At 38.1% G+C, this 15299-nt stretch overlaps 1 protein-coding gene and 1 non-coding gene across 5 annotated transcripts in view; both read left to right on the top strand.

Annotated features, from left to right (window-relative positions):
* The first annotated feature begins 286 nt into the window (after window positions 1-286).
* Window positions 287-15299, top strand: part of Fbxo3 (F-box protein 3) — a 36539-nt gene continuing 21526 nt past the window's right edge. For all 4 annotated transcript variants that reach the window (XM_074044187.1, XM_074044204.1, XM_074044206.1 and 1 more), the window contains exons 1-3: window positions 287-440; window positions 4021-4110; window positions 6841-7004. In XM_074044187.1, the coding sequence (XP_073900288.1) occupies window positions 337-440; window positions 4021-4110; window positions 6841-7004 (358 nt within the window). In that variant the 5' untranslated portion in view covers window positions 287-336. The remainder of the gene's footprint in view (window positions 441-4020; window positions 4111-6840; window positions 7005-15299) is intronic.
* Window positions 13521-13656, top strand: LOC141416754 (small Cajal body-specific RNA 21). Its single transcript, XR_012441347.1, has one exon.

The following is a 15299-nucleotide window of genomic DNA, read 5'->3' as shown; positions in this document are numbered from 1 at the left end:
TGAGGATACCGGGTGTGAAATTGGCCTAGGAAGGTCTGGAGTACCGAGACGAAGACTCGAGAACAAGGACGGACAAGGGTTTGGGCGATTTAGGGGCGAGAATGCAAGAACAGATCTGGACAGGCGGGAGCATGGCAAGACCGCAGCGCGCACCTGGTGGCCGACACTTGCACGCGGCCCCACAGCCCGCGAGTGGGCGGGGCCTCGCGTGGGCGGGGCCTCCGGTGGGCGGGGCCGGAAGGCGGTTACATAACAAACCTGTGCAAGCGGCTGGGGAGCGGTTCGGGCGGCGGGGGCGGGGCTGGGGCGTGGCCAGGCTGCACCGGGCCAGGCAAGATGGCGGCCATGGAGGCCGAGGCGGCGCTGATGACCCTAGAGTCGCTGCCCACCGATCCCCTGCTCCTCATCTTATCCTTCTTGGACTATCGGGACCTAATCAAGTAATGGGGCGGTGCGCATGGCAGGGGTGGGAGCACGGGAGAGGAGGTGGTCAGGCAGGAGAGAAGGAATCCGGGGCCTCCGACTGGACCCTGGCTCCCCGCGGCACCCGAAGGTGACGCCAGGGCCGTCCTTATCCTGCAGAGCCATCCCCGGGCAAGGGGACACCGGGACTGGGTGGACTCCACCCAGAGCTCCTCTTTCTGTTAAGGGTCCAGGCCCTAAGGGACGAGTGTCATCTCTCCCAGGCCTCGGCGAAGCCCAGATGCTAGGGAGGGAGGTAGTGTCCCCCGTGGTGCCCCGCGGACCCCCGCCGCGCCCCGCAGGCTCGGCCCAGCCCTGGACGCTGTGAATAGCCCCTGTCCCTGTTGACGCTCCGGCGCTGCGGAGTCCAGCACCGGCGTGGGCAGGTAGACACACGCGAAAAGGAGGCAGGCGACCCTTGATCCCAGCCCCGCCCCCCTGACATCTGACATGTGACACCTGACATGATCGCTGACGGAGTCCGCGGTCTTGCTTCTGTGTTTGGGAATTGTTTTACTACCAGTCTTCCTCCTTTATGACTGGATGTTGGATTTTGTGTTTTGGTACTGACTTCCGGTGATGCGATACAGGTGACTGCCTTAAACCTTGGTTTTCCCACATTAGGAACATCTGTTCCGAAAAGAAACACCGGTTGCCGGTAGAGGCAGTTAAATGCCCAATTCTTTCAGAGATTGGGACTGTCTGGGATAGTGGAAGAAATGGCACTGCTTGCTTCCCTTCCAACCACCAGAGACCCCCCCAGTGGCAGGATTGTTTACATCCTTGACAGCATGGCCCTGTGTTTCTTGTGCCACCATGTATGTTTGCAGAGGGGGCAAAATCACCCTCTAGGGACAGGCTGGCGAGATTCGTTTTGGTTTTTTTGGATTGGCTATTGGATTCTAGCCATTTGATGATTGTGTCCTGTGTTATTAGGACACATCTGTATTTAGAAATACAGATTTCTTGGAGTTACAGATAAGCTGTTGATTGGCCTATGTGATGACAACAGAGGAATACTTAAAGTTTCTTGCTTCTACCTAACACTTAAGTTTTCTAGAAAATAGTTCTACCTACTCAGGCTGTACTAAAGCAGAGAAGTATTTCTCTGTTTCAGCTTAAGCTGTTTTCATCTGAAATATTCTGTTTCTATGATCTCTTACTTATCTAGATCCTCCCCTCACCCCCAAACACACACTTTGATTGCTGCCAGAGTGATCTTCCCAAGACAGATCTGGCTGTCATTCTCCTTAAAAACCTATGATACCCCTTGTTTACAGACTGTAACCTAAACTGCAGCAGTTAAGGCCCTTATCATCTGGCTTATTATCTAAGGCTTTTCAGGCCTCATTTCTCCTCCACTATCTTATTTGCACAGTCCACTCTAGCCAAATCCGCCTCTGCCAACATACCATGCACTTGCATTTTTTTGTTGTGCGGCTTAAGCGCTTGACCTTTCCTGGAATACCTTGCTCCCTCTTCTTAACGTGGCAAGGTAGAATTCCTTTAAGACCCCACTGTCTACCTTCTTCCTTTCTCTGCAGAATGTATGGGTGAAGCTGGATAGGTTGTATACTTCTAGAACGTAAGGACTGTCTTGTTTATTTTTGTATTCATCATTTATTCAACAGATTTTTTTCCTTAAGTCCCTTTTATGTACCAGCCTGATAAATGTTAGGAATATAATACTAAGACAGATGAAGTTCCTCTCATGGAGCTTACAGACTAGTGGGAAAGAACTAGTGGGAAAGATAGAAAGACAAGTGCATAATTACAAAAGGTGCTAAGTGCTATGAAGGAAATAGATTGCTCTGCTAAGGAATGGCCTAGACCCCCAATTCATAGTGATGGGGCTACCATAGATGAAGAGCCACGTAGTGTAGCCTGGGCAGAGGGAGGAATGTGTTCAGAGGCTGCTGAAGAGCTAAAAGGTGGTGTTGCTGGATGTAGAAAGTGACTCAGAAGCTGAGTGGCTTGAGGTGAGGCAGGTGAGATCATGTAGGACCTTGTAAGCCAAGGTGAGAACAGATTTTATTTTAAATGCTTTAGGCAGTGATCAGGAATGTTAAACTGAAGTGACATGACTCCTCCACAAATTTCTGTGGAAATCGAGTTGAATACCACTGAATTTTATCTATAGTCATGTCCAGTATACTGCAGCTTCTTTCCTGTACCACAGAGTCCAGCTTTGCCAAGTGTCTAGCTCATTGCCAAGCCCTGATGGGTGCTGGTACATATTTACTCAACTGTGTTGGGTTGGATTAGATTAATCCATTGGGCTCTTGGTGTAGTATCAGTTGCATAGCTTGAAACTGAGATTGCATGGTGTCCTTTCCATTCCAGGGTGATTCCAGAGTCTTCTCCACTTTCACTGTGTATCAGCATAGCCTGTGGCACTTCTTAAACATACCAGTGCCCGAGGTTCAGCTGTCACTGAAGCCAATAAAAATCAGCCTCCAGAATAGTAGTTTTCAACCTTGATGTGCATCAAAATCATGTTTGGTGCGCACTCCAGATTCTTTCACCTTGTTTAACTGCTGGGACAGTGGAGTCAGTAGAATCAAGAAAAGGAGAAATGGAGCCTGAATTAGTAAAACTGGAGGGGTTCCTTTGTTTACAAAAGTTAGTTTGAGTATCTCCAGAGTTTAGCAGAAAAGGATGAGGATGGTGTTTCTGTGAAATCTGAATACCAAAGCCTAATTTGTTTATCATAGATCGGTATTTAACATATTCTACTCATAACTTTGACAAACCCCTTGTGATTTCAGAGTCTATTAATTGATTAGCTATTGCTCAAGTGAAATCTTTGAGTACCTACTTTTTGTGAGTCGTTATTTCTCTTTTGAAAGGTTAGAAATCCATTTTCCTCATCTTAGGTTCATTCTTTTTTGAACATTAATTATGTAGGGTAGCATTTATAGGATTTAGTGCTATTGTGTTTGAAATCTCAATATAGTAAGAAAATCATTTGCATTTAACATTTCATGTTTTGGGGCAATTGATATTTTGTATAGCCACGAATATTGAATCAGAACTATTATGAGGCAGACACCCTGTTTAAGTGGACTCTCCAATAATTGGTTTATATGCTGCAGCATTTTTTTCATTTATGAAAAATGAAAACAAAACAAAGGGCCTGTGCATTTAGTAACATGTCCTACAGATCTCAAGAAAAACCCTAAAACCATTGTTTGCACCTGAGTAATATTTTTTCCTTTATGTAGAGATGTTTACTATTCTGATAAAAGTAGGGAAGCTCTTTGAGGTTAGTGTATGTATGTACATAACGTTTGTACATTCTAATGCTTATGATAATTAACATTATAGAGGTTCCAGGATTTTTTGTGTACTGAAATAGTTAAGATTTGACTACTTATAAGTTAGTTATACTAGCTGATGCATTAAACAGATTTTAGAAACTATTGCCTTGTAGTGGCAGTGAATGGAAAATAAGCAAAGTAAAGGAAACTGAATGATTTAACAATAACTATCATAATCTTTATTTTTAACTTGTTTTTTATTTTCTTTCATGCTAACTATGAATCTGGTTATTGCCAGTTGTTGCTATGTCAGTCGAAGACTTAGCCAGCTATCAAGTCATGATCCACTATGGAGAAGACATTGCAAAAAATACTGGCTGATATCTGAGTAAGTACTTGGGGACTACGTTTTCTTTTGTGGGGGGAGTTGGCTTTTTTAGAGTAAAATTTTAACTTTGTTTTTAATTGGTACATAATAATTTGTACACGTTGATGAGGTACAGTATGATACTGCAATACATACGTATAATGAATAGTGATCAGATCAAGCTAAGTAACAGTTCTCTCTCCTTAAATATTTCTTTATACTGGGAACCTTCTAATGCCTATCTTTTAGTTCTTTATAAAATATATATTATAAAGCATACAATAAATTGTTGTAAACGATAGCTGTCTGTGTGGTAGAACACTAGATCTTTTCCTTCTTATTTAACTATATTTTGGTGTCTGTCATTCAATCTCCATCTGACTCTCCCTCCCTCACTGCTTTCTAGCCTCTAATGAGGAATATGTATGCTTGAAATTTAACCTTTGGCTACTAGAACACTAGTCTGTCCTGATTCTCTTCTCTAACCCTTGTCTCTTTATTTGCTTTGGTGGTTCTTCTTGTGTCTGCCAATAAATGTTGGTGTTCTCTACCCTTTTGTCTTTAGCCCACTGCCCTTCTCCCTGTATGAACTCTGCATACCTTATTGCAGTTCATAGCAACCATCTGAGTGCTCCTAGTGCCCAGACCCAAGCCCCTTCCTGCCACATCTCCAGGCTTGGTGGCAAATTGTCTGCTGGACCTTTCCCTTGGCTATCTGGGTAACTGAATTCAGTAAATGGTAACAAATTTGTCAGACTAAAAGTGTAGATGATAGTGGGAGTTGGGAAAGGTAGAAGGAAAGGCAAGAATACTAATGTCTTAGATTGAGAGGAATCAGGTTATGACTGAAGATGTTCATGTGAGAAATGGAAGTTTACGTATATTCTTAAAGCTGCAAGGTTTAGTTCTACAAAAGTAAAAGTTAACAACAGAGCTATCAAACAATGGGTGAAGAGGGAATGGAGAAGGGAGAATTTTAAGTATTGCTATGTTCTTGTCTTTTACTTGGGGTCTCAGCAGATACATATAAAATTGATAAAGTTTGAGAGGTATAAACATTTAGAATTATAGAGATAACTTCCATAAATATCTTAAATATAATTTGAAAGTTTGGGGTTAGAACTGGAGACTAGTTTTTTTTAACTACAAGGTCATTGGTACCTTTTTCATTTTAATTTTTGTGGTGCTGGGGAGTTATTAGGCAGGTGCTCTGCCACTGAGTCATACTACCAGCCCAGTTCTTTGGTGCTATTTAGCTTGGGTAATATATCTATATATTAGAGTAATACAAAGATGTTCCCTTCTCCTCATTCCCCCCATTCCCACCTTCTGCCCAGCATGATTATAACCATGGCATTCATGTATAGTCCTAGCATTTGGGAGGCAGAGTCAGGATGACCTCAAGTTGAAGGTCAACCTGAGCATCATAGAAAACTTAAAGGTCACCTGAGACTCTGTCTCAAAAAAGGAAAAACAAAGACAAACAACAGAAGCACCCTGTTCTTCTCTCCATGCCTAAACCTATTCTTTTGCATTCCTAGTCTTCATAGCAATACGAATCATGCAGGCATTGACACCAGAATTAGGAGTCACCCAAGTTCACTCTTTCTCTCCCTACATCATTTAATTACCAAGCCTTCCTGATTTGTGCTTGGGTATATTTAGTATATTTCTGAAATCTATTCATTTCATCTATTTATTTCACCTAGCTACCCTTACCTTAGTTCAGTTCACCACTCACCAGGACTACTACAAAGCCTTTCAAACTCTTCTCCAATGCTTCTAGTTTACTCTCCTTAAACCTGCCTTTCCAAACCACAACCATGATTCTGCTCTTTTAACTTTCCCATAAAAGGTCTTCAGTGGCTCTCCATTTCCTACAGGAGAAAAGTCCAATCTCCTTCATATGTTACCTCATGACTCTTTGGTTGCTTTATCCTCTACCATTTCTGACTCTGAAATTTACGCTTTATTCTTTCTCTCTGATTGTACTATACATTTTATGAACTGCCTACTCACAAAGCTGAATGGACACTCAATAAATGTATGTGGAATTTTACCAAATAGAAATGTCAAATCATATAATTGTTTTGATGCTTTATGATTTTCTGGCTTATCCAATGTAGGTGTGCTAGATTAATATCATTATATCATTAGACTCTTAAGTATTCTCTTAATATCAGTATGTCATTAGACAACTGCATATACCTTTCAAAATTTTGTAACTGGCCTATTTTTAGGAGTAAGTTGAAATTTGTACCCACATACTACTCACGTTGCATTTTAGTAAGGATTAGAAAATTTAGCCAGGTGCCAGTGGCTCACTCTTATAATTCTAGCAACTTGGGAAACTGAGATTGACAGGATCTCAGAAGTTCAGGACAAGCTGGGGCAATTAGTTTGTGAGACCCCCATCTCCAAAAATAACCAGAGCAAAATGGACTGTATGTGTTGCTTAAGTGATAAAGTGCCTGCTTTGCATGCGTGAAGCCCTAAGTTCAAACCCCAGACCCACCAAAACAAAAAAAATTTTTAGAAAACTTAGAAAAGAATTAAGTAGAAAGAAAAATAAGTGAATCAAAATCCCACCATGCCAGTCCTAACTCTTGTTAAAGTTTTTGATGCATATATCACTTTGAAAAAGAAGGCAAGGAACCACAAGCTCCTAATAAAATATATTGGTAAGTGTCAAAAATATATGCTAATGTCATTTCAGAACAATTTTAATCTCATTTTAAAAATCTTATTTAGGGAAGAGAAAACACGGAAGAATCAGTGTTGGAAATCTCTCTTCATAGACACTTACTCTGACGTAGGAAGATACATTGACCATTATGCTGCTATTAAAAAGGCCTGGGATGACCTCAAGAAGTATTTGGAGCCCAGGTGTCCTCGGATGGTTTTATCTCTGAAAGGTACCGGGAATGCAGAGTTCTCTTTCCCCATTTTAGTTACTATTACTATAGACAGATTAGTTTAAATAACTTTGAATCTCTCTCTATGCAACTTTGTTAACCCAACCTTATTTAGTTTCCATTTCATTAATTTCTGCCTCGTCATGATTTCTTTCCATCACTAATTCAGGGCTTGAGGTACATAATTAGGTTATTTATTTGTGATCTGTCTGATTTTTTTGAAGGAGACACTCAGCTATAAACTTCCCTCTTAGAACTGCCTTTGCTGCATCCCACAGGTTCTGGTATACTGTATTTTCATTTACATTTGATTCTAGGAATTTTAAAATTCCCTTGATTTTTTTTTTTTTTCCATGACCCACTGATCATTCATTCTCCATGTGTCCGGTCTTCATGTGTTTGTGTAGTTTCTCTTGCTATTGATTAATTTCATTCCATTATGATCTGATAAGGTACAAGAAATGGTTTCAGTTTTCTGTATTTGTTAAGATTTGCTTTATGGCCTAAAGTGTGATCTATTTCTAACCTTGTCTTTAATTCACCATTCTCATTTGGCCAAGGAAGTAGAACATCAATATTGTTAAAAGGACCTTTGCTCTAGAGCGTGTCCAGTTCTTGCTTAGTCATAGGACCCACGTGGTTATTTATTTTCAGAGAGAGCTGAACTTATTTTATCTTCATATTTGTTTTATTAACTATCACGATTTCTTTTTAAAAGATTTTTCTGTGTGGTGCTGGAGACCAAACCCAGAGCCTCACACATGCTAGGCAAGCACCGTACAACTGAATTACACCCTCTATACATTATTTTTTTAATTGAAAGCTTTGCCTACTGTTTCAACACCTTTTCCTTTTTTTGGTACAAATAAATGTTTGACAATGTAATATTTAGAAAGAACCTGGGTCTTTAAGAGTGTAAGAGTAGCATAATAGAGAAAACTTTTATCTTTATTTTAATATTTACAAGTAGTGAAACTGAGATTAGAGCTGAGGTCTGTTTGATCCCAGGATCTGTGTTATTTCTAGTAAACTATTATCCAATTTTGGCAAGAAATATTAGCAAGTTATTTCCATTCATTTGATTTGTTAACTAATGCTCATGAAAATGCATAAGTGTGTTGCTACTTACTTGCTTTACCTTCCAAGTTTTTTCAAACCAGTGAAAGGAATCATGCACATGTTTTGGTTTTGCTGAGTTAAATTGGAATCTGTTCTTCTCAAATGTTTTCATTTCTTAGAACCAAGGTCTCTTCTGAAATAGCATTCCTTTTATTTTTCACATTTCTACTGTAATTTCTCATGCAAATATTATTTTCATACAAATCATTGAAACTGAATTGTTAGAAGGTAGAAGAAAATGATTTTAGTAGAGGGAACGAGCTTTGAAGGAAAGTACCCTTGATTAATATTTTAATATATTTTTAATAGAAGAGGGTAATATTATTATAGGTATTTAGTGGTGGTAAGTAAAATAGGTTAATAGTTTACAATATTTTAAACACTAAGCTAAGTGTTTTGTATTATTCCCAAAGGGTGAAAATAGGTATTTAGTGGTGGTAAGTAAAATAGGTTAATAGTTCACAATATTTTAAACACTAAGCTAAGTGTTTTGTATTATTCCCAAAAATGTTATATCATAGGTAATTCCTGTTCTTATTTCAGAGGGGGACTACCTAAGGCATAAAAGAGTAAGTTATTTACAATCACAAAGCAAAAGGCAAAACCAGAAGTTAGATAGAGGGCTCACTCCAGAACTGTGGTCTTAACATTGGCTGAAGAGAGAGAGGACCTATGCTATTTTGTTTAGAATGTCTTAGGTCTCTTTAAGAGCTAGTCCTGTATTGGGACATTTGAAATTTGAGAATATAGATACAGTTCTCTCTGCCCCCCATCCTTTTTTTCCCCCCATTCATTTTGGCATTTTCAGGTTCCCTACTGTTTGTTCTGTACCTAGTATTAGGTTGTTAGAGAATCCTTGACTGCTCTTGCTTTACTACCAGGTTTCAGTTCTCAAGGACTTGAATTCATAGGAATAGGTAGGTAAAAGTCCTGGGATGTCTACAGTGCTGGGAATTCTTAGAATTCTAGGTTTATGAATTCTATAACTGAATGAGGAGCTAACTGCTCCCTTCAGGTGCCACAATTCCTGATTGAACTTCAAGGTTATTGATGTGGCAGATAAGAAAAGGAAAACCAGCAAGCACATATTCATTGGGTTTGAGACAATTTTTATAGAGCATCTTGAAATTATGGAATCCTAATATTCTCATGCTGTATCTTAAAATGTCTTATTTACCTTACGTGTTGGCTTAGAATTTTAGAGTTGGAAGGGAATTTAGCAATCATTTAGATCAGGGGTTAGCAGATTTTTTTCTTTAAATAGCCTAATAGTGAATATTTTAGGCTTTATGGGACACGTGGTCTTTTTGTTCTTTCGGGAAAGCAGCTATAGACACTATATAAACAAATGGGTGTGGTTGGGTTCCTATAAAACTTACTTTATAGAAACAAGCAGTGGGTCAGTCCCTGATTAATTCTAGTGCCCTCATTTCATAGGTGAAAACACATACCCAGAGAGTTTAGGAGATCTGTGCAAAGTTCCATAACTAGTAAGTGACAGACAGAACTTAGTCTTCTTGGCTTCTGTTAACCTCTCACTGCTTCCTCATATGAGTAAGCTAAGGGATGAAAAAGTAAATTAATATTTATTAAGTGCCAGTAAAGCACTTTATTAAATAATCTCATGAAGTCTTATTTAATCCTCCCTATAATTCTCTCAGGTAGGTGGTATTATCTCCCTTTTTGCAGAGGAAACAAGATTAGAGAGGTGAAATAACTTGTCAAAGATCACACCGTCAGTAAGAATAGAGTCAGAACTTATATGGCCCTTATCATAATAGAAATACCTCTGACAATGTTGAACTTACTGTATTATAAACATATATTTCTTTTTGTTTTTGTTGTGTTTACTTATACTTTTTTATATGTTAAATATTTGACATGTAGCACATAACATACAAATCTTTCCTTATACAACTCACTTGTTCAGGCAGCTGTTGAGTTTGGTTCCTTTTGTATTAAAACCTTCTTTTTAAAAATAATCTTTCTATTTTAGAATAAATTTTAGATTTCCAGAAAGTTGTAAAGATGGTTTAGAGAGTTCTGTATACCTGTCACTCATTTTCTTTTACCCCTAATGTACGGCAGTATGGGACATTTATCCAAACTAAAAAGTCTTCATTAATGTTCCTGTTAACTAAACACTAGACTTCATTTAGGTTTCTCCAGCTTGTCCATGAAGATCCTGTTTCTGTTCCAGGATCCAGTCCAGAATACCACGTTGCCTTTGGCTTTGTGTCTCTTTAATTGTCCTGGCAGTTTCTCAGCCTTTCCCTGTCTTCTATGACTTTCAGTTTTGGGAAGTCCTCAGGAGATATTCTGTAGAAAATCCCTCAAACTGGTGTTGTCTGATTAGACTGCAGTTGTAGGTTTCTAGAAAGATTACTGCCGCATTTAAGTGCACCTCCATCACATGCTATTCAGGGGTACATGCTGTCACTAAGATGTTAACCAACATACAGAGTGTACACGGATCACAGGGGCATAGCTCACTGAATTATTACAAAGTGACAATCATTGTAACATCCCACAGACCAGAAGTGAAGTGTCATCTGTACCTAACAGCTCTTTGTGTCCCTTCCCACTTTCACAGAGACAGCCACCATCCTGATTGTTAATGCTGCAGATGAGTTTTCTCTCTTTGAACTTTGTCTAAACTGCACCATTAAGTATGTGTCATATAAGAATTGTTTCTGTTTTGGCTATGAGAGTCACTTCTTTGTGTGTAACAGTTTTTTCACTTTTGTTGCAACGTAGTACTCCAGTTCTGTCTATTACAAATCCTTCTGTACATATTTATGGTGTACCTATGAGCACATTCCTATCAGGTTATAGATTATACTTGTATTAAATTTCAAAGATACTGTCAATTTTCCAAAAGCTTCTGCCAGTTTATTTTCTATCAACACTTTGTCATTTTTTATTGATATTATTTTAGTCTTTTTGGTGAGGGGATAGTAGTGATTTTAATTTGTACTTCCCTGAGGATGTAGAAAAATGAGAGTTGTATTTCCAGCTTATCACTTTTTTTTTTCTTGCTTTATTGTTCTGGCAAGGGCCTTCAGTACAGTGTTAAGGAGAAGTAATAACTCCTTACCTTTCTTATCTCAAGGGGAAAGCTTTCAACCTTTCACCTTTAAATATGATGTTTGCTGTACAGTTTGTGTAGATTTTCTTTTTCTTGGTTGGTTTTTTGAGAGAAGTCTCACTATGTAGCCCAGGCTGGCCTTGAACTCTTAATTCTCCTATCTAACCCTCTCAAGTGCTGAGATTATAGTTAGGCACCACCGTACTCTGCTAGATATTCTTTATCAGGTTGAAGAAAGTCCCTTCTGGTCCTAGTTTGGGAAACAAGGCTTTTTAGTTTTTATATTTTAAATGAATAATTAGGATTTTTATCAACTATCTTGCCTGCCTTGTGATTATTACATGATTTTTCTCCTTCATTCTGTTAATGTGGTAAATTACATTGATTTTTCTGAATATTGAACTTTGCATTCCTGGAATTAACTTTTTTAGTTATAATACATTTTATATATATATACATATTGGATACATAATTTATATACATTTTGGATTTAATTTACTAGTATTTTATTAGAGTTTTTAAATTGATATTCATGAGTTTGAACTGCAATTTTCCTTTCTTGATGGCCTTCTAAAACAAATTAGGTAGTACTGCCTCTTTTTCTGTTCCCTGGAAGACTTGTGTGAGCTCAATATAGTTTCTTGCTTAAATGATTAGCAGAATGTGACAACAAGCTATTCAACCCTGGGGTTTTCATTATGGGAAGGTTTTTAATTAAGAATTCAATTTCTTCTTAGATATAGGACCATTCAGACCTTTTATTTATTCTTACATCAATTTTAATAAATTGTGTTTATCCAGGAAGTTGTCTATTTCATTCACATTTTCAAATTTTTTAGCATAAAATATTTTATAATATCCTTTTGTTTTATTAATGCTTATTAAATCTGTAGTGATATCACCTTTTCCATTTCGGATATTAGTTAGTTACAATTATAATTTCTTGATCAGTCTTGTCAGGTAAAGAGTAGTCTTTTCAAAGCACTGGCTTTTTGGTCAATCTACTTTATTGTATGTTTGTCTTCATTTTATAAATTCCTTTGCTATCTTGTTTTAGTTTACTATGATTTTTTTTCCTGACTTGAGATGATTGCTTAGATCATAGATTTCTCAGGCTTTCTCCCCACCCCCAGTGCATTTAGGGCTATAAATTCCCCTCTAAGCATACTAACTTATCCCACAGGTTTTAATATGGTGTATTTTCATTGCTATGCAGGTCAAAGTTGTTTTATTGTTTTATTTATTTATTTATTTTGAGACACAGTCTGACTATGCTAGCCTGGAATTTGTGATCCTCTTTCCTTCAGCTCCTAAGTGGTGAGTTTACAGGCCTAGGCCACCATGCATGCTCTCAAAATATATTCTTATCCTTTTTTAAGCCATAGGTTATATAGAAATTATTGTTTAATTTCCAAATATTTGGAGCTGTTTAATGATTTATATTTTCCACTGTGATCAGAGAATTCTATAACTTCTATCATTTGAAATTTGTTGTGACTTGCTCCGTGGTCTAATCTATGATCTGTTTTAGTAATTGTTCCATGTATACTTGAAAAGAATATATATCCTTTTGAGTTGTTGAGTTCTGTACTATATATATAATTGGGTAAAATTTGCTAATCTGGTTCAGATCTTTGGCACCCTTACTGGTTTTTTGTTTGTTTTGTGGTTTTGTTTTTTTTTTTTTCTTCTTTCCATTAGTTAGACAGGTGTGTTGATGTCTCTCACTGTGGTAGGCAGTGTAGTAGGCAGTCTCAGGTAGCCCCCAAGATTCCCACCTCCTGCTGAATGCCTGATATACTTGTCTCTCCTGGAGAATAGGTGTTACTGTAAACTTAATTGATTTCACTCCCATGATTAGGCCATATTACATGAAAAGGGCAAGGGACTGTGCATATATAGTTAAGGTCTTAAATGAGTTGAATGTAAGTTCACTGTTAATCAAAAGAGAAATTTTCTTGAGGAGGGCCTGGCTTGATTTCAAGTGAAATCTTTAAGAGACCAGAGATTCAAAGTGTGTGTGTCTTCCATTGACTGAGTAAGCAAACTGCTATGTTATGGAAAGGGCCACATGGTAGGTAGCAATGGCAGGTGGGCTCTGGATGCTGAGAGCCTCAATCATACAACTGTAAGGAATTAAATTCTGCCATCAATCAGCAATCTTGGAAGAGGATCCCAAGCAAAAGATGTGTAAAATGAGATAGCAGCCTCAGTTGACACCATGATTTCAGCCTCGTACCTGAACAGAGGATCCAGTTGTCATCCCTGGACTTCTGACCTACAGAAACGAGTAATATAAATGAGTGTTCTGGCTCAGTTTCCTGGGAGGTGGGCTCAGCCTACTCACCTCCCCTCAGCTGAGCCTAGAGTAGAGGGGCCAGGTGTTCACCTGTGTGGGAGAGGTGTTTAAGAAAGCCTTGCCCAGGTTATCCCAGCCTCACATTTACTTAAAAAATAAATAGGTGAGTGCTATTTTAAGCTGCTAATACTGCAGCAGAAGAAAACTCATACACCTACTATGCTTGTAGACTTTTGTTCTGAGATTTAAAAAAAATATATGTTAAAGCTGTGTTATTTAGATGCATACAATTAGAATTATAATATCTGTGTAGTGAGTTTAATCTTTTTGTCATTATGAAAGTTCTCCATTAGCGCTATTAAAGTTATTTGCCTTAAGCCTGTCTTTGTGATTTTATTAATCATTCTAGCTCTCCCCCCCCCCAATATTTACATTAAGATGTGTCTTTTATATAGGTTTGGGGGGAGGGTTTGTTTAGTATTTTGTTTTTTTGGTGCGGTAGATTGAAACCAGGTCTCATGTGTGCTAAGAATGCTCTCTACCTTGGAGCTATATCCCCAAGCCTTTGTCTTTTATCTCATCTGTCAGTTTGTCTTTTCATTAGATTATTTAGCCTATTCATAATTAGCATGTTTACTAGTATATTTGTATTTAAATAGTATCATGTTCACTCTTCTTTTTTTTTTTTTTTGCATTCTTCTTAACTATGTTTTATTCCATTCCTTCCCCCTTTTTAGATTTCTTTTTTAGTGATTATGGTAAAGATTAAAACATCTTTGCTTTATTAAAATCTTTGATTTATTAAAATCTAATGTAAATTAGTATATTTACCACTTTCTAGACAATGAAAGAATCTTATAATACTTGATTCTAATCACCTCCCTCCTGCCTTTTGTATTATAGTCCTTCTGGGGCGGAGGCTGCTGGGTGTCAGACCCAGGGCCTCACACATCTTATGCAACTGCTCTACCACTGAGCTGCACCTTGAGCCTCTTTACATTAGCGCTTTCACGATTTTAATTTTCAATGTACTTAACATCCCTGAAAACTGTTAGTTTCTACATATTCAATATTTTAGATTTACCTTCATATTTATCTTTTCTGGTTGCTCTTCATGATTTCCTATAACTTCATGTTTCTGTCTTGGATCATTTTTCAACTATCTGAAGAATTCCTTTATTCCTTTTTAGTATTTGCTTTAGTGAGGGACCACTGCTACTGAATGTTGCCAGGTTTTCTCCCTTCCTCCCTCCCTCTCGCTTGTCTTTTCTTCTCTTCTCTTCCTTCCTTCCTTTCTTCCTCCCTTCCGCTTCCTTTCTTTGTCCTGGGGATTGAACCCAAGGTCTTATGCTTGCTGGGTAAGTGCTTTACCACTTGGGGTATACCCCCAGCCCCACCAGCTTTTCTTAGTCTAAAAATATATTTATTTCATCTTCACTGTTGAAGGTTGTATTCACTGGATATAAAATTGTAATCAGCACTTACTCTTTTCCTTACTACTTTGAAGACATCATTCTTGTGACTTCTGTTGTTTCTGTTGAGAATTAAGATTTCAGTCTTACTGTTGTTGCTTTGAAGGTAATTATTAATCAAATTAATTAAATCTTTTCTCCACTCTGGTTGCTTTTAAGATTGCTCAATCTTTGATTTTCAACACTGTTCCAAAAGTGTGACTGGATATGATTTTGTAATTACTCTCCATGGAGTTTATAGTGTTCCTCGAATCATGGCTTTATATTTCCATGAATTTTGGACAATTCTCTACTGTATCTCTTCAAATACTACTGCC

This window comes from Castor canadensis, chromosome 1 (assembly GCF_047511655.1).
Source record: "Castor canadensis chromosome 1, mCasCan1.hap1v2, whole genome shotgun sequence".
Lineage (NCBI taxonomy): Eukaryota > Metazoa > Chordata > Mammalia > Rodentia > Castoridae > Castor > Castor canadensis.
Note: the sequence above shows the minus strand (reverse complement) of the source record. Positions and strands in the feature narration are given on the sequence as shown.